This window comes from Anser brachyrhynchus (assembly GCF_964034855.1).
Source record: "Anser brachyrhynchus genome assembly, chromosome: 3".
Taxonomy (NCBI): Eukaryota; Metazoa; Chordata; class Aves; order Anseriformes; family Anatidae; genus Anser; species Anser brachyrhynchus.
This window is the reverse complement of record NC_137696.1, coordinates 48,531,828-48,559,822: the sequence shown is the minus strand read 5'-3', so window position 1 is coordinate 48,559,822 and position 27,995 is coordinate 48,531,828. Positions and strand designations below refer to the sequence as shown.

Genomic DNA, 27,995 nt, shown 5'->3' with positions numbered 1-27,995 from the left:
AATAAATAGCAGACTCCTATTCCTGTGAGCATTGTCTTTGTTCCATAAGAGCTGTCCCTTTGAAAGCTTTAGACAGTCAGCAATAAAAATATTTGACTCAAAAACATATGGGACATCGAAGTTAGGAAGACAATTTATTACATACTATTTTCATCACGTAAGTTCATTCTTCTACAACATAAGATTTAAAACAAAATAAAAAACGTTTTCTTCCACTTTTATTCTGTAGTAAAAAGTTTAGAATTTCTGATTGCTTTCCATATAATGGAAAACTATGGTAAACTCTCAATCTTTTGGTGAAACAAGCGTATCTTGACAGTCGATGCATCAATTTGTTGCTTAAGATACAACAGGAAGCACTTCATTGCTACTTATTTGGTAAAATAAAGAACAGTAAAGACCTTTTTTTTTTTAGGGACAGTGTTTATCTTTAATCACATGCTTCAGAAGTATCTAGGATTGTTCCACTGTAGCCTGATCCTTGGCAGTCAGGACAAGCTCTGTAAGGGCTGAAAAGCTTTTTATGTTGCTTGTATCCAGTCCCATCTTCCGTATCTAAAAAGACAACAGAAACATTAGTTTTATTTCGAACAACAGAAGTTTATGAATTGTTTTCCTTAAAACAATTAGTAAAGCCTATATTTTGTCCTGCACTGATGAGCAAAGAAATATAACTGCATATAGTGCACACAACTGAGCAAAGCTGGATACAGCTTTGCTTGGTTAAGTCTTTCCATTCAACATAGTGTCTCGCAGTAAAATATTTAACCATCTTCTAGGCAACTTTTAACCGAAGTCAGTTGGAAGTTTTCCAAAGAAACAGTCAGAAAGAGAACCTTGGCTGTAACTATGCTTTTAATGCACTGTTTTCAAATGAAATTTTGCCCAGAATCCTCATTTGGCATTTGAGGAAAGGCTTTAAGACAAACATGGATACACACAATAAAAACAGCACAGTAACAAAAGCATTTCAATAAGCTGCAAGAGCCCATTGTTCTAGCCTAGAATTTCTTGTGGGATGAAGACAACAACAGCTTGCTGCAAGTCATTTCTTACCTAGGGAATCTCTTGCTTTGACAATTAGAAAAATACAACCATGAGAAAACTAAGACTACACTAAAATCTAAATGAAACCGTAATAAAGCAATCCTGAAAGGTGTTTGTTGCTGGAACTCTAGGTAATGTCCACATGTACCAAATCAGCTCCTAAATGATTATGAATAATCTATCCCAGTTTAACTTAAATTCACATTATGTTAATTCACATAATGGAATAGGAATAAAAGAACAAACCCAACTCAAGCTTCCAGTTAAAAACTGCCAAATAGTATTTCTTGTTAGTAAATAAGATTTCCATACTTCCACCCAAATCTTTCTCCTCTGTGGTAAGCCTCAGAAATAAGAAAAGCATCTCCTTACACACAGGAAGAATTTACCTACCTGTTATGCTGTACAGACAGCACCTGCTCGTAACCAAAACTGATAACAACTGCTTGGCAACTAGTGACGTGGACTTGCAATTAGTAGTTTACCTTTTTTTTTTTCTGAAGCTTATATATAGAAATAATGGCTACAGATCAGTATGCTTATGCAATCTGATAAAGCTACTACACCGATTTCCTGGAATATTTCATTCTTTTACCTGTTTATACTTTGTTGTTTAAGTTTTTGTATTTGGCGTCAAAAGAAACTTACTGTTACATAGCACAACAAGTAAGAAATCTGACCTCTTCCAAACTCTTGGGAATAAACCCTTGATTATGCAGTAAGTGAAGGCAGGAATTACCTGCCGAGAACACAAACAAAAGCAAGGCCATAAAGCAGTTTTCATCAGAGCTAAGAAAATACCCCATCCTTTGGTCTGCCCCCTCAGTATTTCTTTGTGCTTCTGAGTACTAAGTAGTATTGAATTCTGAATAGTTAGAAATACAACCTTTTTCATTTGTATAAGAAAGCACAGGAAAGCATGCATGGCTCAAGGAGTTTCTACAATCACTAAAGGTTTCAAGTCACCTGAATTATACAGACGTTAAAACCAACCAACCAAAAAAGCACAAACAAAGCTTTTAAGACCAAAAAACTAAGCTGAGCTTCCACTTCCTCCTGTATCTCACTCCCTTCTCTAAACCAGTAACAGCAGTAAACAAACTTCTCTCTTTTAACTTACTTGCTCTCCAAAATACTCGACATCTAGGGCCAGCTGCAGTCGGATTTTGTCATCATCACTCATACCTCCATTCGTACCAACAGGGTTTGAAGCTGCAGTTCTTCTGGCCTGCTTCAGCCTTTTCAGGCTCTCTTCCATTTTCTTAACAGAACTTAACACATCAGAAACAGTTTCATAATACCTAAATGAAGAAAGATTAATGAGAAAAAAATTACATCTACTGCATGCACATCACTACATCGTCATCCCTCAGAAAAATGAAGGATGCTGAGAGGAACGGTCTTGAGAAGAAGCTACTGATATTTCCACCATTAATTACAGAGGCCAATCTAAAGATTACAATTCAGTGTTGAAGCCTCCTTCTCATTTTCCACAGTGCAAGAAGTGGTGTGTATCCAGAGAAAGCATCAGGCAGAACATCCAAAGAAAAGCAAGCATTACTTTCTCATGGTGCACAGTTAAATGGCTGAACTCACAAAAGACAACATCTCGCAGCAGTATGAATTTGAAAGGAAAGTAGACAGACAAACAAAATTCATTAAAGAACTTAATGCAGATGGCTATTCATGCTCCTCAAGTCCTCAAGATACTAACCAGGAAACCAGAAGATATATGAAGAAAAGCACTGTGTCATGACTGCCTTATTAAGCTGGGAACAATTGGCTTTTCAGCTTTTTTATTTATTTTTTTAAGCACTAAAATTTGCATTATCATTGTATACAATAAAATTGTCAAAGGAAAGTATAACTCAAATTTCTTGAGAATTTGACCACTATTTGCTGAAAATAACATGAGGTTAAGGACTAAAGTAATTTCTGAGACAAAATGCAAGGTTTTAGTTTACTGTTGCATTACTAGAGTGAAACAATTTCCATATGCTCTATCCACAACGTCGCGGTTTGTGCACATCCAAGCAGAGGTCAGGTCTTAGTTCCCAGCCCTGCTTTTCATCTGTTGAATACAAAACACTAATCAAAATCTGAAGGAATGCACCAGGTCAAAAGAGGGGCATATTCCTCTTTTCTTTACAGCTGTGTTAACTCATAGTGTGTTTTATCTTTTCTCCTGTGCCCATTCAACTGACAATGAAGTTTTTAACTAACACAAAGGATGTTGTGTATGGCTCTTACTTTTGTGTGCTTTCAGAGAGGGCACCTTCCAACCACTGATGAATCATGGGCTGTTTCAGTATATCTTTGTATTCATTTTGTAGTCTGTAGAAGGGCTTAAGAGCACTGTCAACGTAAGGTGAAGCTTTAGTTGGCACTTCCTGGGAGATGGCAGGGAAACAAGTTGGAAAAAAGAACCTTTAATTTATTTACTGAACACACGGACATTATTTACAGCACATATATAAAATGCTGAGCCTGCATGTTAAGCCAAGAAATAGGTTATTCACAAATAATCAATAGAGGTCTTCATGCACATGGAACAAACCTTGATAAAATCATTCAGCAGCGTTATACTATGTAAAATGCTATGAAACAAGGTCCAAAATGACCAAAGCTTTTGGAGAGATGCATGTGCCAGCCACCCCTATTATTGCCCACTTGCTGCTCATGCTGACTTCAGAAAGTCGAACACACTGCATACACAACAGCCTACCACATCTTCGTTAAAATAGCTACTATTTCATATTATACTTCACTAAACTGAAACCATTGCTCCTTCTATTCTTATACCACCCCACCCCCTCACCATGTTTTTCAGAAGAAAGCTTTAGGGATAACTTTAATATCCCTTCACTACTTTCTTCTGAGCTGGTCTTGGATGCAGAACGCTTCATCTCTCCAGGAGCGATCCATACAATAGCTTGGACAAACCTCCTGCATTGCAGGGGAACAGATCATACCCAGGGCACACAATCTCTGACATCTGAAATACCAGTTACTCAAATTTTCTTATATTGCCAGTTTTCTTACATGAGAACAAACCAGCTACCATAACAACAGTGCAGCTTGGCAAAGGCAAGGCATAGTAACAAAACAAGCCAGGATCTGAACATTGTTTTGGAACCGTATTTATTAATTAGTTTTTATTATTTTCTCACCAAATCAATATATGTATTTTTTCTTAGCCATTCTTATCTTGTTCCTTCTGTGCATGGCATTCCTGAATGAAATCTGGGAATTTTTTCTCACTGAGAAAAAACTTCTTGACATAGCAGGTGGAAGTGTCACTCCCTGCCCCAAGCAACCCATCCTCAAAAAAAAAAAAACAACACAAAAACCCTGCCAGCCTGCCACTCAACAGCAGCACATCTTATGATACATGCTATGAGACAAGGGAAACAGATTTATCTTATTAACCCTTTTGGTTTTGTACAACAGTTCTATGTCTTGCCCTTCCTTCCATCTCAACCTGTGCTCTCATCATTGTTACCCTACCTATAATTTTGAAAATACAATTCTTTCTTTTCAAAGAGGTAAACAGTAATAACTAAGTCATCGCAGTATTTAATACGTTTCTTGACTCTCAAGCAGATATGGACAGCCCTGAAATAAATCATAAATGTTAAGATTCTTAGTACAGGCCCTTCTGAGATTTATATTTTCTTCTGCGACCAGCACTGACCTTATTGGTTCTCCTGTATAACCTTGGAATTTCCAGTGCACTCTTCAGGTAAGTGAAAGAGGACTCACTCAGATCCTGGATAATCCTGTTATTCAAGGTAGGCATGCAGGCTGATAAAGAAGTCTTTGAGTCTTCCAAGGCTCCTATTCAAGTCAAAAAGCTGAAGTTTAGACTGAGCTACCCTGCCCAATCACATTACAGATCATGTGAACCCAGCATCATCCCAATCTCATTCACTGTCCTAGATGTCTGCTGGTGTCAAATACAGGATGCTTGCTAGATAAGTACACACCAACCATTTATAAAGTATCTCCACTAATATCAACCATTCCTCAGCCAGAAAAACTACAGGGATACAGGGAAGACAATTAAAAAAGGGTAACTTGACATTCTTTTTTTTTTGTTTGTTTTCAGTATTATCAGTGCAGCAAGGGGCTTGAATCAAAAGGCTCAAACCTACCAAAGAAACTGAGGTTGTGAAATTCTTTCTCACAGTACCTCAATTCCCTACGGACTGACTGGAAAAGCGCTTGACACAAAGCTGTGATTGGCAAAAGATCATCTACTGAGTTGGGGATTTACACAAGCAGCTACCTCTCTTATGGACTTAAGACATCTACCCGTAATCTTGATTTAGATTTAAGTGGGTCCCTCTCTTCCTGGAGAAGCATCCTAATTACCGCACAAGTTACTTCCCAAAAAAACGCACTTCAGACTCACTGAATTTTAATCAAATGTTTTCTAGACTTCAAAGTAGTTTCTCTTTCACAGAATGGTTAACATTGGAAGCAGGCATCATTAGGCAATAAAACATTAGCGTTTTCAAGTTTCTCATTATAAAACTGCATGTAAAAGCTGATTTTGTTTGGTTAGCAGAGGGACTTGGGAGAATGGGGAAAGAGAATGAATTCAGCCTCTCAGGTTTACCTCCAATACAAGACATGTTCTTGAAGCCAATCATTTCAAGTTTTGGTTTAACCATTTCTAAGATGTCAGGAATCTAAACAAACAAACAGAGTCCTGTTATAAACATATTTAAATGGCTCTTCCTTCATTCTGCAAGTTACAAGTGCTTTAAAAGACACCTTCGCTCTTTTCTGTATTTTTTTTTTTTTGTGTGTTTATGGAAACCTAGTATCAGGAAAATACAATATTAATAGGATTTAAGGCCTATTCATTCAATCTTCTACCTTACTGTTGTCCTCAGGGGAAATAATTTATAATCAACAAAATACCAACCCAGGGGCAACTTCACAAGATACAGAAATTTCAGCCTCATTGACTGAAAAACATGAAAGAGTCCCCACTGAAAGCAAATAAATACCACACAGGTCTTTTAAGATTCCGGATCATCAGTAAAATATGATGATAAAACAATAATCCTGATGATAAAACCTTTTCAAGGCTGAAAGATTAAAAACGATAAATATTTAAAACAGAATATAATATTAAAGCTGAATACTGCACCACACTTTGAGACTTCAGAGAGATTACTAGCGAAAGTAAAACTCTGGGCAGTCACACTTTACATTAGAAAAGAGTAGAAACAATATGCTCTAGGGGTAAAGTCCAGCAGCTACTGATTAAAAGTTTAAATACTTGAAGTGGTTTCTCTGTAATTTGCCACTCAAACTAAGCAGAAAATAGACCCTCCATTTCAGGTGATATTTTCCTCTATCAGACTACTCTGGTTTTAGAATTTAAAAAAAAATATTTATAAACAAATGCATTATTTTTTTAGAAAAATAATGTCATTAACAAAACGCCAAATAGTACTGGCACGCAGACTGACAAAGACTTCTGTAGGTAAAGTCTCAAGCACAAACCTGTTCCTGTAGTTTGTCCAGATCTGCAGCAATATACACCAACTGAGTACTGGATATAGAAGGCAAAGGCTGACTTTCTGGAGAAGACCCATTCCCTTGGTCCTCGTTAGGGTTGAGGCTTACAGAAGATTCCTTTCTGCCAGCTGGCACTGATTTTTTGCTTTCCTTTGCATTCTCACTGGAAATGGGCCTTATGGATACCTGAAACATCAAATTGAGATGTGAGTCCTGCCAATAGCAAAAGCAGTTAAAGGTGTATATACAGACACAGCACAATGTTTTCCTAAGTTTTTGGCATTAGAATGTAACACTCGCAAGCGATATAGACATTCCTAAATTACATAAAAAGCGGTATTTTTAAAACAGTTTTGGTGCACCAAGTAGTTCAGTAATTTAGAGCTCTTTTACCACTATACTACAGGACAATACCATCCTGGAGTAATTATCACCTGTGTGGTGTTCAAATGTAGTGCATTATAGGAATGTGCTAGATCAAAAATTTGATTCTTTGCTTTGCAGAAGTAGTTTATTTTCATATGCCAGAACACAAAACCACCTGTGGATTGTGCCAATTAACTTTCCATTGCAGAGACAACCAACTGCAGAGACAATAGATTGTTTCACTCAGAGCTAAGAATCAACACACAACCTGTCCCACTACAACACTACAAGGAGGAACGCTCAGATATTTGTGTACAAGAGTTTTGAGCACCTTCTATGCCAACACAGTCACCAAAAAGTGCAGTTTGAGTCTCTCCCTTCCTCCCCTTCTCTCGTGCTTGCAACAAGGCTACTCAAGGTCTTTTTTGGTCTCAGAAAACATGACTCATTGCTGTCAATCATCTCCTTTCTCCCACCTCCTCAAGCCCTCAGCTGTAAATCAGACGCCTCGCTCAGCTGCTGTTTTAATGAGCACTTTTAGTAAGACAATTTAGCTGAGAGAACTGTGCTATTCAGTCTCAAGAGAAAGATGAATGGAGATCTTACTGCTGTCTTCAGCTACCTAAGGGGAATGTACAGAGAAGATGGAATCAGACTTGGCCTTGAGATACAGTGACAGAATAAGTGCCAATGGACACGAAGCGCAACAAAGGGATTTATATCAAAAGGAAAAAGATATTTAATTACCAGGTGGTCAATCATTGTAAAAAGGTTCCCCAAGAGACTGAATTTTTTGCCTTTGACTACTCACAATTCAACCTGTAAAGGCCTTCCGTAACCTTATCTAATCTGGTCCTGTTTTGAGCAGGAATTTGGACCACATGACCTCCAGAAGTCCTTTTCAACCCAAATTACTCTATCATGCTGTCATTTTGTGACACAGGAAGGGGGGGAAACTTTTATGGCTTAAAACAGGGCAGAGCACAAGATCTTCTGCTCAGAAGTGTGAATTACAATATTGAGTCAGTTGACCACAGAGCAACTGACCTGGATTAACTCACCACCTTATTTTTTTGCAAGGTTACTTTTCATCTGGCTCAGCTTCACAACCTAGTTCACAGTATCAATATGGAAACATATTGATACCAGCAGACAAAACACAAGTTGTGGCTACTTCTGTCTGTGGCAGAAGCAGCCTTAAACACAGTATAATCTTGGCAACCATCAGACAATAATACTTGAGCAATACTGATATTTGTGCTCAATGACATGTTTTGCACTGATACTTTCTATAAAACAAATTCATGAACTGGTTGAGTGATCTTGTTCAGCATTTTTAAGTTCAGAAGAATAGTAATTAGAAAGAAGTTAAACATTTTGTTTCAAGAGGTCTCTTACTGATGGACATAACTAATCACCAAAACCCTGAGTATGTAGTTCTCTTACCTCACTAATGAACACGGAGTAACGTGCCAAAATTTGCAGACTAAGTTTCCACAGACGGTGTGCTAACAGTGGTAAAAACATTTGATCTGACCAGCACTTCAGAAGACTCGTCCAGACCATGTGAGTGGCCAAAAGGCAATATGAGCTGCCCTCTGAAAACAATCAGGCAACAAAGGTCAAGTTCCTAAGCACATTGTGAAAGATGTAACATCGCTGGTGTTAACAATCGCATTATCTGAGATTTAAAAAAAGTCTTCAATATTTATTGAAATCACGGTAGAAATATCCATATTTAAACCAAATACTTATAAAGTAGTTCACACACTACCATTTTATAGCATAAAGCTAAGGAATGGGTCTGCAAGTTTCAGATAAATGCCCTGAAGTTGTAGGATTTACGCATTTCATCACCATTATTTTTCCCTCCTTACTCTTCAGTTCTATAATTTAGAAGTCTGAAGTAAAAATACACACAAGTTACTCTTAGCTGCCTTCTTCACAGGCATTTACTCCATTAACTGAAGTAACAACTTTTCTGATTACAACGTACTTCTAACAAATACACTGGATTTGTCCTTCCACTGTAATCCTTCCTATGCTTACCTCCTCATCTGCTCATAAATCAATGTATGTTTTTTGAGCAGACACCAACACAAACGAGCTACAGCAACCTTAAATGCTGACAATAGATAGGGCTATGTAGAGGGGAAGATGTCTATAACAATAAAGAAAAGTTTGCCCCAATAACACAGCATTGTCTTTTGGTTGTCACTTACAGGATGCCAATACTTCCTTCTTGCACTGAGGGGATAGTTCCACAAATGTGTTAATTGTTGCTGCTAAAAAGGTGTTTTTAGTAAGTGGTCACTGAACAGTAGTCTTATATTGCCTTCCCTACAAAAATGTATTCTACTGTTTAATGAGTTCATAAGAAAATAGGAAGCTCATGTGAACCCCCAGGATGCATGTTAGTAAATAATAATAAACAGACAACCACTGCTACTTAAAACACTGCTTCCTTCATAATAGGGAAATAATTAATTTTTGCAATTAAAGTTTACCTGGTGCTTCCTCTAGTGAATCTGAAAGTGACGCTTCAAAGGCCCCTGCTATTTCTCTAAATCTGAAAAATAGAAAAGTTTTGAATGTTATAAATCAATTGCTTTAATTGATGCCTAAATGCTTTTTAATGTTCAGTATCTATGCTATCAGTGCACATACACTAAAAGATCTTAAGTGTGGTTTTTTTTTCCCCTCAACATATACCAGGATATAAACCAGACCAAAAGACAACAAGTATTGTAAAGACAACGTTTTGACATTTTACAGGCAGATAAGAAACCTATACATTGGGAAATTATGAAAATCATGATTACAAACATTATCAAAACTGTAGCTCAGTGTGAAGTCCTTAGTTTTTATTTTTTTTTTTATTTTTTTTGTTGCTGCTTTTTATTTCCTCTAATCGGTACTGTTTTCACACTATAAGTGAACACTTTGTTTCATATGTGCTTTAGCTGACCTTCAAGCGTGTCATGTGACAGTGGGAGCCTTTAGCTTTCTACATGTTTGTTAATGAACAGTGGCATAAGGTTCTGTAAACAATTCCGAACCAGAAAAATCAATAGTTCCTCACAGGATGCCCTGACACCCCCTCTCCCACCTTTTTTTTTTTTTTTAATTAATCAAACCAACCAACCAAAAAATATGAAGAAATAAAAATCCACCCCTCAATTTTTTTGAGGTCTAACAGCAAAATTAATATTAAAACATTACAATACTTATCCATATTGAAAGAAACATTAGGTAAGTACTCTTGTTGTGCAGGAGTTGTAGAAATGTATCCTTTCACTACGTTCTCACCTCTAATGCTGAAATAAAACTATATTTTACGGTCCTCCATAGTAAGTTTTCGTCATTTTTCCTTTTTGCTTTTATGTGCAGAGTAATCTGTACACTTACCAAGCTTACTAATTATGAACATGCAAGGCTCATCTTAAAGCCTCTCAGCTGTAATTTCCAGTTCAGAGCAGGGACCCGTCTAGCTTTTCTTGTTCAAACTACTAATGGACTAGATGCGTGCTTAAAGTATTTTAAGTAGCGATCTGTGATTAACACACCAGGGGGGTGGAATAAAAAGCAAGTGATGTGACTTATCTATCTTCTTCAATTGCTACCAACATATAGCATGTATTTTAGAAATATTTGTGAAATGGTTTCAAACCCTCATTCCTGCCCGTGCAACACCTTCATTGAGAAAGCAGTGTCTTCAGGTCTTACGGTGAAGAGGATTAGAGAATCAAATCAGATTTTTAAAAATTATGCAACTCTTGATGAATATTCCTTAGATGGGCAAAAAATATCCACAGTGTAGGCTCACTACAGTTCCACTATCAGTTGTAATGACATAAATGAAAGAGATGGCAAGGAAGAGAGTTACTGGCGCTGCTTGTGCCTGCACTGCTACAAAAGAAATGCCTGTACATCCATCTATTCTTTAAAGAATCATTTGTACAGGTTTTAGTGAGGTCTGTTTGTCCTGAGCAATTTCTGCAATTGAAAAAAAAAAAAAGAAAACTGCAACCTTAACTGTAAATGTCACAGTGTAAGATAACACTTCAATAAAAATCCTGTATGATTTGAGGATAGTTATATGCTTCAAAAAAAGAGCTTTGCTGCTACACATAATAAGTATGCCACATTATTTTCACATTTCTGCACTGAAGAATTCATGGGCAATTCCAAAAGTTGTCACATGATTCAAGTATATAGGAATGATAGGGTGAAAGACAAAGCAGCTGCTGTTATCTAACCATTTACTGAAATAGTGAACTATTCAGATTTACGATAATCTTAACGGAAAAATATTTACTTTTCTTTGTATTAGCCAGACCCCAAAGTATCCAATGGAAAAAAAATGATTTTTGAACAGAGAGAAGATGCTGAAGCTTCATTTCCATCTTATGAGCAGCAGTATCAACGTTTGATCAAGTGGTCACGAATTAGAAAAGTTGCACTTTCAAACAAAAGGGCAGCTTCAGGGACCTATTAATGATGTATGTCTGTTGTTAAGAGGTTTATAATTGCTATAGTTGCACAGACCCTTGCAGTCTGCACAGTCAGCACCACTACTGTATTGAGTGCTCCTGCCCTTTCCCTTGGGGCAGCATCAATATTTGTACAGTGAAGTGGTTTGGAGAAATTGATTAGAGTTGAAAGTCAGCCTTTTTTGCCCAAGGTAACAGTACTTCGTATTGGCTCACTACATAGCTGCAGGAACAGTTGCGCAAGCAAAAAAACAGAAGACGATGTCAGAGGAAGCCAGAAACATTTTATAAAAAGTACTGGATCACCAAAACACTAAGACCGTGCTCCCACACCCACACTCCTGCCACTGATTTGTATTAGCTCCAGGCCTCATAAGATTCCTGGATTCAGCAGCACTGTAGTTTTATCCTGGATTAAACAAACTGCATAAATATGTCTAGGGCTGTACAGTAATTACCATTTATAGAATCATGCTATAAACATAGTCACAAAAGTGATCCACGTTAAAAATAAACCTCAATTTCTTCCCTCTATTTTTCTGAAAATTCTTCCCTTTGCTGCCTCCCCCCTTTTTAAGAAAAAAGACCTGATCATTTCAGTGATCCAAGATGTAGTTCAGCCGTATAAATAGCTGCGGTGGAACAAATAAATGAGCAGGATACTGAGAAGCAGGGGAAAGAAAATCCTGTAACTGGCTTTGCTAGCACAGAAAACGTTATCAAACCATACTGAAATACAATGCAAGACCAGAGGATATATACAGTCGAAGTACAACACACTGCAGACACTTAGTACTTGGGCTTGCATGTTCAAAACTAAAGGCAGCATATAAAAATCTTACTTAATATACTGGGCTATAAACAAAAACGATCCACAAAACCAAGTAATCATCCTTGTTGTGTGTATAGGAACTAAAAGACGTGAAACAAAACTGGGTATGGAAACTATTAGCTGCCTCTGCTTACGACTGGATTCACAACTAACATTGCTGCAGTACCCTCAAGCCAACAAACTCTACTCATGTAACAGTGTATGAAGCTGTCCAGAGACTCTCTAAAGACTTCGGAACAAGAGAGATGACACAGAACGCTTAACAACTAACAGACTTTACCAACAGGCAGCTTTCTTGCCTGGAGGCTTGTTAAACAGCCCTAAAATCATGTGCGTAGACTAGACCTCCTACAAACATGGTTCCTTTCTGTAAAATTTTAGCATTACTAGAATTAAAATAGAGCTTTCTTGGTTCTCTCTGCTCTCTTCCCACAAGATCTTTACAAGATAACGCTTCAGGTACATCACACCAGCTGGAAAAATAAGATAAAACTTATGACATAGCTTCTTACAAAAAGAAAATTGCTGGGCAATCTTTGAGAAGACAACCCTACAAGATCTAGAACTTTAGACACTATGGCCTGTGAGACAGAAATAATTTGTCAGAAGCATAGTCAGATGTGGAAAATCTAGAAGTTGTCAGCCCTTTAATTTTTTATTTCTTAGAAAAAAATCTTTTCCCCTCACAGTAATTCTTCCTCTGGATTTGCACAAACAGTATCACTCAACATACTGTTTAGCTCCAGGGAGAAACAGCACTTGAAAAACAGAACTTGAAACCAGACTTCAAGACTTACCTAGATCTGTTCGTGAGCAACGTATCAAATTCAGTGCAATGACAGAGTGCACATTGCAGGGTAGCTGACTATGATTTTGCTTAAGTGTTGGAAGATACATAAAACAATGACTTGGCTCAGTAATTATACTCTCATAGTTTGACTTCTATGATTTTGTTGACAAGGGTAACTTTGTAACGTAACGAGGAGATCTGACCCTAAGCCATATCATTTTGCTCTGACAACTCTACTTTTGAAAGAATTAATGACTACAAATGCATACCAACCTTATTTGAAAATAAACAGGCAAATTCCATTTGTTGTTAAAGCTGTGGTAGGATGGATGAGCTCTTAATCGTTTCACACTGGCCTGTGAGCCACACTGTCGTTCAAATTTCCGTACAAAATCCATACTAGTAGTGTACTTCTGCAGAAGAGAATGAGCATTTTTATCACTTCCAAGACCCCATTAAGCAATGAAAGTCACAACTGTTTCAACAGATCTCTTGCATCAGACTACAGTTAAGCTCAAAACTCAGAATGGGCCGACACCACTGCCGTCACCTGGTCTTGTAAGGCTAAAATCCTGGCTTGCTGTGAAACCAAACCCAATGACCCAGTTGGTGTTACTCTATGGTAAGAAAAACCAGCGCACAGCACTTCTAAAAAGCATAAAATTGTCAGAGTACTCTGGAAAACAAAGCTGATCAGAGAGAGAGATGTATCAGTATTTCTGAGCTGAATCACTGGGGTGGAACAACAATGGTGCACAGTACTGAAGTCAGTCCCAGGAAATCAGAGATAAAGGGGTACAACAAATGGAAAGGATCAGGAATGAAATCCAGAAATAGACATCACCAAACATACATGAGAATGGAAGTATGTTATTTCCTTTCTATTATATAGAGACTGTACTACAGGAGTTTCTAGAACTGTTTCCCTAAAAATACGTTTTGCAAATACCAAATATTTGCAGTAAAACTTAAAAAAAATTAGATAAAGTAAACAACTGGAGGGATTAGTTTATTAACGTATTTACAAATAGTATTAAGCCAGTTGCAAAGAAGAATTACGTCAATCCTGAAATGCACTTTGGGCTTACTCTCAACAGTAACTTGTTAACAGCCTGAAAATAAACATAATGAATTAACATATGCAATGCAGACAGCCACCAAAGCCTTAAGCAAGAAACGAGAGGTAAAATGGTACATGAAAATGTTATTTCACAGAAAACAGACTGTATTAACAGTACACAAAAAAAGGTTATGTAAATCAAGAAGTAAAAACATAGCTGCAGTTAAAATCAGCTTCTCTGCAATGAAAAAGTTTGGCTATGTGCAAATGGCTTTTGTACAAAAAACAAAAAGGGACCCCCACCAAAAAAAAAAACAACCCCAAAACGGCAGCCATAAAAGAAATCCTACATCTCACTGAAATCTGTACGTGTTAAGCCACTGCCTCAGTGCTTCTGATGGTGTGGTGGTAAGAGCAGCAGCAGGGCTGTAGCAGCAAGACTTACTACAATCCATAGGCAAGCAATGTACTCAGATTCTCTGATGAAGCAGTAAAACATTCTCAGAAGTCCCTGAGGTGCTGCTTACAGGTTCTGCTCTCAGAAACAAACCTGGGACCACAGGCCATGCACTGATACGGTCATGCTTTTGTGTTGCTTATCTCAGTACATTTTTGTATTGCATATCTCAGTGGATTCGTGACTTTCAGGTAAGCGTACGATTACAGCACGTTTTTCTTGTGATGTGGCAGTTGCAGTGTGGGGAGATGGTATTCTGGAAACTGCACAGGAAATCTTTTAGGTAACTACATCCATCCCAGCGTGGTTTTATCTATAACACAACAGAACCGTAAGAGCTGTGGGAGTCAAATGCAGGGAGAATGAGACATCAGTGCTCTTTCAACCTGCTTTCCTAGATAAGCCCAATACTCTAAAAGGCAAACAAGCCATTAATGCTCAGCTGCCTTAAGTATTAGCCAGAGATAGAAACAAAACACTCTGAACAATCCTATCACCTTCAAAATAGAAGGCAAGTCAGGCATTTATCTAGTTATTGATAACATTACATCTAAGAGATGGAACTAACTGCAAGATTGCTTCCCATTTCAGCTTCCAGGATTGGGTTGTTGACTGCACAGAAGTTACTTTAACAAACTGTTAAAATCTGAAACAAAATGCAGCAATTTTCAAATACAGAAATCTAAACTTAAGTGTCTCAAATCAATGTTTAGAGATAGAAGAAGTATTATTTTCAAAGGCCTGTAAAACTACAAATCTGAGTCAGAAATAAGGGTACAATAACCTGAAAGAATTTAAAAACTGCAGAAGTAACTAGTTATTTTAACATACATACTTAAGACTGTTAGTCTGATTTTCACAGGATGATTTGAAAAAAATATTTTTTGCTCTTCTATGTAAAGAGACCTTGTAACAGATAATACTTCTCAGTATTAAAACTACATACATATGCAAAATAAGCAAACTAACCTGGAGAAAGACTTTTCTGCATTTCCATCAACTTCCAAAACAGAGCTAGAAGACCACTGTCTAAAGTCTGCATTACATTACTTAAATTACCATTAGGACAGCAAACGTTAAAAATTTTTTCCTCTTCTTAATTTGCAACTGCTCCTACTCATTTTTCAGTGGATGTAATAGCTTGGCATTACACTTAGCATTTCAACTTCTTATTGATTTTTACATAAAATACTGAGATTCTGACTCAGACTCTAGATCATTAAGTAGACAAAAGCTGTCTAGAAAGAACTCTGGAATGACTACATGAAGTAACTGAAAGTCATTGGGGGGGTGTTTTTTTTTTAAATAAATATAACAGCACAAGTGGTCAGTATCAGCTTAACATAAGATGACTGGCTATTAAAAATAATTAATTTAAAGCACCAAAACCAGCTCTTCTGAAAATACATTCTTGTGTAAACTGAGCAGCACAGATGACAGAAGCCCAGCACAGCCCATAATTTGCACTATGCAAGGCATTAGGTGAGAGCCTGAAGGATGACTGAAGCTTTATGGGAAACTGAGAAGTATTAGGGCAAGTTGGAACGCAGACATTTAATTAAAATGAATGATAGCCCTTCCTATACAGAAGTCCCAGTCTTGCCAAAATATTTTTGTCATACGCTCCCACCTCCATATATGTTGCAATTCTACAGCTGAGATAGGACATCTACTCCTAAAGCAAATATTTAAGGCCAAATTCACATGACTAAACGGCTTCCAATAACTTCTGTATGAGCCCTCCTGACTGCCGTGGCTTAACCTGGCAGGCAGCTCAGCACCACACAGCTGTTTGCTTGCTCCCCTCAACAGTGGGATGGAGGAATCAGACAAAAAGGTGAAACTCATGGGTTGAGATAAAGACAGTTTAATAGGACAGAAAATGAAGTGAGAATATAATAATAATAAACAATAATAATTAAAAAACACAAAACAAAACAAGTGATGCACCCTGCTGGCAGGGCAGTGTGAGAAGCTGAGAAGTTCTTGGCTTAGCATAAGCACTGCTCTGCAACAACTACAAGCATTATTCACATCCTAAATCCAAAACATAGCACAATGCCAGCCACTTGGAAGAAAATTAACTCTTATCTTAGCCAGAACAAGGGCACTGACAAACCTGAGAGGAGAATTCCTACGAAAAGATTGAGTGTTGTGAGATAACCTCCTCTTCCAGACTATGCAAGAACATGAATTTACACAAGAGCAGCAGGGAAAAAACCTGGAGAACATGGATCATTCAGTTCTTATGTGTGTCACAAGAATAACACATGGAAAAAAATAATTACCTCATGAAACACATCTGGATTTCCAGGGTTAAACAGCGACGGCAGTTTTTCTTCTAAACCACGTACTATTTCTGGCCACACTGAATTCACTAAGAAATCGTATCCAGGAACAATGTCTGCTTTTTCACTGAAATAAAAGTTCAATTATTCCATGGTTATATTTTACCACCAGGCTTCTATTCGGAGGTAGGGATAACTAGAAAGACACACACATGCATTAGACAAAATGTAATTATACTTTTTTACATAGGCATGCTGATTTTCTTAAACTGTTCTTGTTTCAGGTTTCATATCTGATCCCATGGTCTCAACAAAATATTTTTTAGAATTCTGGAAGTGTTTTAAAATTTTATCAGCTACGTATTTTGCAAGTGTGTCTGGAAAGCAAGTACTTTTCAGCTGAGAACTCCTACTTTTATGTTTTCAAGACTTAAACAGCTCCAAACTTTGAAGAGATAGCAAATAGAAGTAACGTGACTAATAAGATGGTATGAAAGAACTCTCTTAATTGTTCCATGTTGTACTTATACATAATATTGTGCTTTGAAGCAAAAGATTAAAGGCTACTCTGATTATGAAAATTTATCAATTGAGAGCAGAAGACACACAAGCATTTAATTCCAGTTCAGTGCAAAGTCAAAACTTTCTGTTTTTAAGAAGAAAGATTAAAACATGGTGAGGGATTAAAAGAACTGAAGTGTTAGTAAAACAGTAATAAAAAGTAGTAATAAAAGTTAGTAGTAATAAAAGTTAGTAATAAAAAGCTCAGCAATGGACAAATAATTAGAAGAGTAATTCTGCAGTCCCCAGGGGATATATCCATAGTTCTGCTAAATACAGCAGTCCACTACACTAACCAGCCTATAAGCAGATAAATGGATACAATTCAGTACACAGATTATTTAAACTTTGAAACAGCCAAATTAACTGCATAAGGAATTAAGCACTTTTTAAGAAAACAGTGGAAGTAGCATACAAATCAATTAAACCTGTAGTTCCATTAATACAGTGATGTCAAATCTCTGAGGATCTTCCCCACTTTTTGATGTATGCTACCAACCCAGTAACTTTAAAACTTGTATTTTCTAATAGCTTTGTTATGCCCTTTTCCTTAGATGAAGTGTACAATCACATTTCCTTGATTCAAAAACAAAAACAACAAAAAAAAACAAGGCATCTGGCACATTGTATCATAAACAGTACTCAATTCTACTACTGAAACACAGGACTCTCTCTCTCTCTCTCCCTTCTCTGAAGGTCTGGGCCCCAACATCAAGAAAATTTGTTCACTGTTTTGAAAAACACAGACATGAGACAGAAATCAAACTTGAATATTAATCTTCAGGAAAGGCCAGGTAAGTCATTTACGCACGGAAAGTAATTATGCAATATATTTCAAAGGTATATTGTATTTACTGTAACTTTAGTGCAACTGAAAGAAACCCCAAGGTATTCACCTCGAAATAGCTCCCCCTGTAACTTCACGCAAGAGACGGCAGTGGTGAGGAACAAACTCCAGCAGTTTATTGTACATGGCCTGAAGGCCATTAGGATGAGCTTGAACGTACTCTTCCACAATCACCTGCCAGGAAGAATTCAATATTAAATGTCAGAAAACCGAGTATGAAATACAGTAATGTAAAATGCAGAAGTCTGCTCACTCAAAACTCCTTGTATCATATCCCCAAATATTGCAATATTTGGCAGATTACTTTCCTAGCTTCCAAGCAGAACATGCCAGTTTAAATTACTGCTTTCCTTAATCCAGAGCTCTAAACAGCAAGACTAGCCACAAGAATACGAATGAGCCTCTAGCTTTTAGTTGTTAGCCAACATGCCTGGCTACCACCCACTATACATGTCACTATCACCTCAAACAGTCTGTGACGGTAAGTGTGTGACTGGCAAAAGCTAATCAAGCCTTAGAATAAAGTCAATTTTATTTTTTTTTAAATGTAGAGTTAGGTTGGTCCAATCCCAAGTGCAGGTAAGCCAAGAGCCAAAAATCTTCTGTGCAAAGTTAAGCCTTTAACGCAGCTAGCAAAGTGGTTTCACAGGACAGTACTTCAAGTCCAGGGAAAAGGGATAACTGCTGAGAAAAGAGAAGGCAGACGGTATGTGGATAATATGGAAAAAGGACAATAGTTTATGTTTCTTGTTATTCTTCTATTTTTTGCCTCTCACTACATAAACAAGCAGAATGGTGCAGAAGTGGGGATAGAACAAATACTGGGAAAATTGAGAGGGAAAGACCAGTCCCCACTGCAGTTGCTACAGTGTTAGAAAGCACCCAAGGAAGTCTGTTCTGAAGTGGACAGGTCTGGATGCACCATTCTACTTCCTCTAACATCCAAAAGCCAGCAGCTGTCTCTGTTTTATAAATCTGTGTGCATACAAAGTAAAAACAAACAAAAATGTTTCCTTCCTTACAGAAAAAAGAAACACCCTACTGACAATGACTTACAGCTCAGATTTTATCAGACAGGCTGTTCTTTCACTGGGAAAAGAAAGGTTCCATCTCTTGGCTGCTGAAGGCATTACTGAGTAGAAATAAAAAGGTAATTTCTTTTCCCCATCTTGATTTAGAAGAACAACTCCTTCACCAGAGGTTACACAGACTAACTTTTCACTTGCCTAGGTTGGAAAAACTATGTGGAAAACAACCTCTAAATAAATAAAAAAAATAATAAATACCTTAAGTTCCCTTCTGCATTTATGTTTAGACAGGCACACCAGTCTAAGAAAAAGCAACTATTATTGCCTAAAGGAATATATTCAACACTTTTAGGAATGATGTTCACATTGCTTTCATGGGTCTTAATAAGAAATGTTGACTCTATGCTATGAGTGGTCTCATTTTTTGTGAAAGACTAGTAGAGAAAATACATTTCAAACATTCAGGAAGCAGAAAAATAAGAGTGCCTCACATCACACCTCATTTAGAGGTTTATGGAGCAAAGAGAACAGTTAAAAATATCTCCATTTAAAGAGTAATGGCAATAAAAGAAAATCTGGACAGCAAAAGGAAAGATGCAGCAATAGTGTAACTTGGGACTCAAAGCTGCTGAAAGCGTTACCTATTTCAGAGGCAATAATGAGAGAAAGGAGATCTGCCTTCTATTAACATACCCCAAGTCAAGCAAGTGTATATTTGCAATCATCAAGGCAGCTCTCATGCTTTATGGCCTTTCCTCCCCACAGACACAACAGTGAAAGCCTTGGACCATTCATCATCGTAATACTGCGGAGAGGTTCATAACGCTAGCTCTAGTACAACAACTTGACAGACCTGGTGTTGGCCCAGTTTAACCTACTCTGTAAGACAAGTGAATTTAATAGTTTTGTGAAACACTCTGACAGCCTAGTGAAGGCCAGGGAAACTGCCTGCAACAGGGCAGTCAGTCAGTGTTAGAGCTTACGTTGTAAAAAGGGCACCGATTCACAGTACAGAACAAATATCCCCTGAAATGACATGCAGTCATTACCTAACATAGACATAATTCTCAACACATTGATGAAAAATTTGTTAACATTTATTGCTACCTCCCCTCTTAAAATGAGGAAAAGTAGGCTTGTTGTTATGGAAACACCACTTCAGCATATCTATTAAAACCATAACAAACTTGTTTTATCAGGTTTGTTTAAATACAGCAAAATATCAAATCTTAAAATTCATTTTTATATTTTCACTGATGCTTGAAACTAGAGTTGCCACGATACAACCATAGACGCTTATAAATGTTTTTAGTGGCAACTGCAGGTGTGCTGACAGACAAGAAAAACTGGGCACAACTGACTGACTTGCTGGCCCATTATTGTGGCAGGTTACTCACTAATCTTCCCTCCTTTTTTAGAAGGATTACATTAACATCAACTACAACAGAAAGAAAGAAATAGCATAGACTATTCAGTTCAGGCCAGAGGAAGTGGTAAGAACAAAGCAGTACCAGAAGGTGATCAAACATTTTACAGGTAGCAGCACAGCAAAAGCTGCACAGTCAAGAGAATTAGCATAAAGTCCTCTAATTTCAGGAAACGTAATCAGAAAATGTAATATTCTGTGATTGGTCCAACTCAGTATTGTAAACTGATGTCCTACAAATAAGTTTCTCATGAATTGAGAACTGGCCACCTGACACATTTTCTTCCACTACAGAACAGCAAACGCTTCCCAGACAAACCCTTGTTCTTGCTCTTGCTACTGTCCTGGTACAGCTGGGAACAGCAGATACTGCTTCTACAGAAAAGAAGGGGAACGGCAGTAAGAACTATTTGTGCTGCTTTTGCCAGGTATTGAGCCAGTAAATGAGAAAGGCACACCCCTCACCTGATCCAATGCACCCTGCTCCACAGTAAGCTGTATTTTACTGCAGCCATATGCTTGTCTTAAGGTTTGTTATTTGAATTTCCCCCCTGACCCAAGCAAAATGTAGGTAACAGGATATAACTGAAACTGGTGACAGGAGGAAAGAGAATTCCTCCACCTTTTTCCTCAAATAGGAACAACAAACTGACACCATTAAGGGTCAGTTCTCTTGCTCTCTCCACATAAGCACTCTGAAGCTCCTATCCAAAGCTGGAAGATAACCAAAAAAACAAGTATTCTTGCAAGACAGATCATCTCCCCAGGATTCTTCATTTTATCTTACCTCATCTATATAAGGTTTCACAAGTACTTGACCAACTAACGCCTCTGCATCTCTTGTTTTGTCAATTGTTGCATAAGTGCGAAGACAGTGACGTATGATGTCAACGTTTGAAGTTTGAAGGCCTTCCAAGAGCAGCCCTTCAAGAGACTGCTGCAGCATAGCTGTTATTCCAGCTATACGCTATGAAGAGAAACAAAATACAGTAGTTAAAAAAATTAAAAGCAAAGCTTTGCCATTAATGCTGAAGTACATTTTTCCAGAAATATCTAATTTGGCTTTCAAATTTCATTTGAAAGGTACACAAGTCTTGGTAACTGTCAACATTAGATGATCATGAACACAGCTTAATGGGTTACCAAAGTTAAAAGGTATGTAAAAAGGCACTTATTTTCCTCTGTATATATAAAGAGACATGCTAAGTTATGCAAGGTCTCCTTTATACTGAAGAAATGGGTCAATAATTGTTCCTTGTTCAACTGAACCACTATGTTTGATAACGTACAAAAGCTTTTCAATGCATTACCAGGGATGACAACTGTGGCATTTATTCTTAACTGTCAGAAACTAAAATTGTGGCGCGTTCCTGGCACAACTTGTCAACTAACTGCAAACCAATGAAGACAATGAATTACACTGGCAACAAATGACATGCCATTAGACTCCTTCTGGCTTCTGCCTAACAGCTGCTTCAGTCAACACACATCCTCCTGTCTGCTAACCGTATTTCCTGATTTCCTGTAACATCTCTTCCACTATATCCAATTCATTGTTACACTAGCTGCAGATACACGCCTGGCCCAAGATAGTCCCTTGCAGCTCTGCATTTAAAGCTAGTTCAATGATGCACGTTAATTTAATCATAGTTGAACTACCAATTTAACGAGTCAGATTTTCTCTCTGGCATTTTGCATGCTATATTGCATCCATCCATCTTAAAACTAATTTTTTCAATAACCACACAATCTGCTCTGAACATGCCAAACCAGTAACCCAATTGCTGACTACTCATGGAAACTATGATCTCATGACAACTATGACATTGATGCGTTATCAAATTTTTCATCACAAATTCAAAACATAGCACTATATGGGCTACTAAGAAGAAGATGAACTCTGCTCCAGCCAAAACCAGTACAGCAACAACAGGTACAAAACATAAGTCCTGGTAAGTATTGTTAAGCCAGCCACACAAAGGTTGTTCAACCACCATAAATACTACTCTGCTGCTCATATTTAGCCCTGCTGATAATTCAGCTGCCAAAACAGTCTTGTAAACAGTCCGTGAATCAACGTGGTATCCTTAAAGTGTTGAGATAAAACAAGTTCATATCACCAATAGGTATTTATACATAGTGAGAAACTATGAAGCATCTCATTAGCTCAAAAGCCATTAAGAACGACAGCTTTCATGCTCATCTGCTTAAAACATCACCCCATTTCCATATGACATTTTTTAGGCACTACTTTTCATTCCCTCTCTCCAATGAATGGTTAGGGAAAAGAGGCAAAAAACAAACACACACCAAGTCATCTTTTACATTTGACAGCTATTAAAAACAGAGTATCAGGGAGACTAGCCTACCAGCCTGAATACCAAGAATTAGGCACTAAATATCAATAAAAGACAAGCTTCAATTTATTCCAGTCAACCACTCTTAAGACATTCCACTTATATTTTGGTCTGCACACTGCAGTTAACAAAAACAACATAAATCTCTGGAACTAGGCCTCGCTATCAGTTTGCAGACAAATTGCAAGACATAATTGACTAACAAAAGCGTTTGTTATTTTTTCCACTATTATTTCAAATAATTTATCCTAAAGAAGTTAGCAAGCAAAGCATAAACTCTCAGAAGAAATAACACTGCCAGTCTACTGATAAAATGGCCTCTTGAAACTCATTTCTCCTGTAAATCATTTCAGTAAAACTCTGTGGAAACAGACATTTGTCTTCCAATTTAAATATTTTTGCTTGATCCTACAAGCGTTAAGCTGGCTATAATACCTACCGGTCTCACTTTGTCCAAAAGGGGCATTCCTTTGCTTTGTACTGCATGAAATTGTAGTTGATTAAATTCTGTGGCAATTCTCTCTAAAACCTGTCCGGTTACCAGTGGGCTGGAAGAGAGATAATGAGAACACAGTTAGATCCTTACAAATATACTCAATTTCAGTTGCAACAGATAGATAATGCTTTCCCCCAATTTTTGTTTAATACAAATACTTGGAATTCAGATAGGTGCTACTGCAGTCACACAATAATAATCTGGAACAGACTACAAAATTAGAGTTGTTTTGAAATTACTACGATACAAAGTGGGTGAAGCAGAAGCTGAGGAACAAGAGATCCTGCATCAGCAGTATGAAGCATTCCTTTCTATATGGCAACACTACTTACTGTCACAGAAAAGTCAGTCTTAACAGAACTCAATAAACTATAGTAAGTGCTCTTCACAAACTAAATTTGCTTATTTCCCCTTTCTGTCATACAATAAAATTAAAGACAGCTATCTCTAGAGAAACAGTCCTACGCTTCTCAGGTCTATATGGTCCCAAATTAGCCTAAATTTTGAGCCACTTACGTACAATCTTGCTTCCAAACATGATTCTGCAAAGTCTCCCACCCTGTCAGAAAATATCTGCATGTGCTTTGTCCCTCTAGGTGTCATCTTATTTGTCTGTCCACTTCCCCCCACTCACTACCATGTGATCCAGTGTACAAAGTGGAAGAGCACCAGAGCATGTCTCACATTTAAACAAGCTTATGAAATTGTCTTTTTCCTCCACCTTTAAGTTGCACTTGCATCCCAGTTAACTATTCCAAGTGCCTGGCTGGTACACTGATTCCAAAACTCGCCAAAAGACATTTTCCCTCTCTCAAAGGTAGAGGGAGAGGATGCTTTCCATTAAGCTGTTAAAAATCAAAACTCAGCAGTCTGACCGGAATTTGTCACAGTTCCGGTCCTGTCTTTTTTTCTCCAGAGGAATTACTTGTGTGGGTTGCCTGCCTTAGACTATTCTTGCAGCAGTCCTTTCAGTTATACATAAGCAGGGAAAGCAAGAAAAGCTATTCCACACTTTACTTCCAAATGATATTGGAAAAGACATGCATTTGCAGGACTAGAGAGTAGTTTGGACATGACAGGATTAGGGACTTCCTAAGAAAAATACAATTTTATGCACACTTCAGCACTACAAGTAATTCAGAACAACAAGTTTACAGAAGACTGAAGTTGAAATAATACTAAAACAAGTTACATATTCCATCAGAGTTAAATGTCGAGAGATATATCCTAATGTTTGCAAGTTTATCTCCAATTTCATGGAATTAAATTAGTCCCATTGATATTTTAAAAAAGTGTTTACTTGGTTATTTTTTTTGTTTGTTTTTACCTGTTTCCCTCTAAAGAGGACAATTCATTAGTGCCTTGGGAATGTAGAATTTTCTCAATTTTCTCAACTGACTGAATAACATGAATAAGTCTCAGGACACACATCTGTAATTAAAGAAAGATTTTTTATGTCTGACCCCAATCCCATTACATTACATAACAACCCTGAAAATCTTTTGGATTTTTTTTGGTGTATTTTTCTTTCTTTTTTTTCTACCTGTTGCAAGTTCTCTCCCTCCACCTTAATTTTTGAACCATGTCTCAGTTAAATTGTTGCTCGCATAAGCCTATAAAACCCCTGAATTTTTCCAAGTTAAGCAAAAAGACAAATATTAGTTCTCCTGCATATAAAAATTAAATGGCCGTATGTTGATTGTATTTGTAATATACAAGTTTATATAATAACTACAAGCAGAAATAAGAACAACTGTAACTAAAAAAAAGCCAACCAAACGTAAATGTTTTTGGCAAATAAAGTAAAAAAAAGATTTACATCATTAAGACTGTAAAAACAAAGTCAGTCAACCAAACCCTCTTATATTTTTTACAAGTGCAAAATTCCGTGGAATATGCATCTAGACAACCTATAAGTTTTTAAACTCTATTTTCTTGGGGTTAATGTCAAAAACAGAATTTGACCCAGTGAGGATCTTTCCAAAGTAATAATTTGTCTGTTGTACCTTTTTTCTTCTAATATCTTCTTGTTTAGACAGCCGGTCATCTACTGCCCGAATTCCTTCACTGACACATGATTTAAGACTCTGTGAAGAGAAAGCCAGTATGAAAAGCTGGATTCCCACTATGAAGAACATGTTTTAAAAAACAAAAATCAAATCTAAATTCTAAATTCCTGAAACAGGAGACATCAATAAGAATACAGGACAATGAAAAGCTATAGTATGTCAACTACTCTCAAAGAGAAAGACAGAAATAAGACTAAGTAACTTTAGTATAATCTTAGTATAACCTGCTCCTAAAGTACTGCCATGACAAGAATCATTATTTCAAGCAAAGTGTTTTCTCCATAACTTACACAGTACAACCCCCCTTTCACCCAGAACTAAGTAATAAAACCAGTATGATTTTACGTCTTCAAACTGAAGTTAAAAGTCAGACTTAAATAACAATTCCTATATAATAAATAGTTCTCTAGGTGAACCTATTCTAAGTTTTAGACATCAAGGCTAAGATATTTGATGGAACATTCATGCAGCAAATCAATCAGCTGCCAACATGATCGAAAATTGCCCTTCACTAACTGCTAAGTCACAGTGAAAGAACAAGAATCAGACCGACTCGAAGTGGGTGATCTTTCATGGTTCAACCACAGGGCCAAGGAAGAGGTCTCCAGTGGGACTGTCTTTAATCTGACTTATTTACTCCCCTCTCCAAGTTACTGAGATATTAAAATAGTTACAATATCTGCAGAGAGTTATCTTGCAAGAGTCCATTCATTGATCACACTTAAAGGATTCTTTACCTCTGGATTGAAAGGCACTATAAAAAACATAAGCCTACTACAACTGCTAGAAAACACAATGCCTCTGTTATTACCTAAGAATAGAATTAATGACAAAACAATTGCAATTATTAGCATAAGTAAAACATTTACATATTATATGAAAGTGAATTGAAGATTACCAAGCTGTGTATAATGACTGTTTTGAGCATACCATAACTTCTTCCCTTAACTGTCCCAAAGGTACAGAAAGCTGATTAAGGGCCTTGTCCATGCCAACCTAAAGAAATTACCATAAAAAAGACTGTAACTCTTTTGGTAAGTTCATATGTAAATTACTGACAAAGTCTATCATTTTAAAGATACTTAAAGAGAACTGAGATATCTCCTGTTATGGCCTCCAGTTTTAAGTGTAATGCATAAATATGTTACTTCCAATGTAGTCATAAAGGTATCGGACTGTTTTTGACACATAAAGCCAACAATGAAAGAAAAGCTTGACTTACGGATTTTTTTTTCCCAATAGAAAAGGTAAAACTCAATCTTTGAACCTGTATAATGTTATAAATTGGAATAGAAGAGCAGGAGACACAGTGGACAATACATTTTAATATGGAAGTGATTAAAATTCTCAGTAAAGTGCATTGAATTTTCCAAGAATATACAGTTGTACAGTAAGTTTGAAGAGTCCTAAAAAATCTCAGAATGGTCTTATTTGCATCTTCGCTATTAAATTTTTAATGATTTATTCCCTTCAACTTTTACAAGTTATAACCGATAAAAACAAAAAGTGTTTGCCTTGAACCTATCTTCCTAATGAATTATTTTTCAGGACAAATGCATACATCTAAAACATTTATTATGGGTCAACAGCAATTCTCTACTGCAGTTAAATCCTGTAGGAATGGTCTTTCAGTTTCACTCAATGCAAGGGGTCAGAGTTTAAGCCTTCTTAAACCTAACAGGTCAAAATAGAAGCCATATACTTCTCGTATGAAAAATAAAAATCACAGTAAGATGTATTAAGCCTGAACCTCACAGTACCATTTAGTAACACTTACTAGGTTTGTTGAGAGATTAACAAAATCTGCATAGTCCTTATTTATGAGCTCTACCATGGCCGTTTTAAGGAGTTTGTAATAGAGCTCCAGATCCTCTCTGAGCTCCTCCAACTGCACGCGTTTCCTGCACTCCGATACGAAGTGATCAACGTCAAAATCCGGCTGGAAACCAAACAGGAAAGGGAGACGGATGTAAGCAAAAACTTCAAGAACACACACAGCGCCCCTCCCCTCCAAATACAGCGTGCCACATACGAATGAGCTGACCCCGCCGCAGACCCCCCTCACCCCGCAGGAGCACCCTCACTGCCCGCAGCGCCCTGCCCCGGCTGCCCCCCGGCCACCTTCATGAACTCGTCCTTGTCGAAGCAGAGGTTGTCGGGGCCCCGCGGCAGGTTCATCTTCTTCGCCTCCATGACGGACCGCGGCTACCGGGATCAGCCGGGTGGCCAGGCCCAAGAGCCGCCGCTGCCAGCGCGACACCCCCACCCCCCCGCGGCCCGGACGGGGCGGGCCGGGGCGTGCGCCATGAGCGGGCCGGGCCGGGCCGGGCGCTGCAGCGCCCC

At 37.6% G+C, this 27,995-nt stretch overlaps 1 protein-coding gene across 3 annotated transcripts; it reads right to left on the bottom strand.

Annotated features, from left to right (window-relative positions):
- Positions 1 to 19: 19 nt before the first annotated feature.
- COG2 (component of oligomeric golgi complex 2) lies at positions 20 to 27,973 on the bottom strand. 3 transcript variants are annotated; one of them, XM_080585865.1, is made up of 18 exons: positions 27,774 to 27,973; positions 27,430 to 27,591; positions 26,583 to 26,648; positions 25,590 to 25,670; positions 24,911 to 25,014; positions 23,527 to 23,635; positions 21,518 to 21,697; positions 18,326 to 18,450; positions 16,869 to 16,995; positions 13,337 to 13,476; positions 9,456 to 9,517; positions 8,395 to 8,546; positions 6,568 to 6,768; positions 5,669 to 5,741; positions 4,742 to 4,884; positions 3,298 to 3,437; positions 2,168 to 2,348; positions 20 to 555 (listed from the first exon to the last, which is right to left on the bottom strand). In XM_080585865.1, the coding sequence occupies exons 1-18, from the start codon at positions 27,843 to 27,845 to the stop codon at positions 454 to 456; spliced, it is 2,220 nt and encodes a 739-aa protein (XP_080441991.1). In that variant the 5' UTR covers positions 27,846 to 27,973; the 3' UTR covers positions 20 to 453. The 3 variants fall into 3 exon arrangements, with proteins under 3 accessions (XP_080441991.1, XP_080441992.1, XP_080441993.1); XM_080585866.1 differs by having other exon boundaries at positions 26,551 to 26,648; positions 27,774 to 27,931; XM_080585867.1 differs by lacking the exons at positions 27,430 to 27,591; positions 27,774 to 27,973 and having other exon boundaries at positions 24,911 to 25,016; positions 25,591 to 25,670; positions 26,551 to 26,630.
- Positions 27,974 to 27,995: the final 22 nt, after the last annotated feature.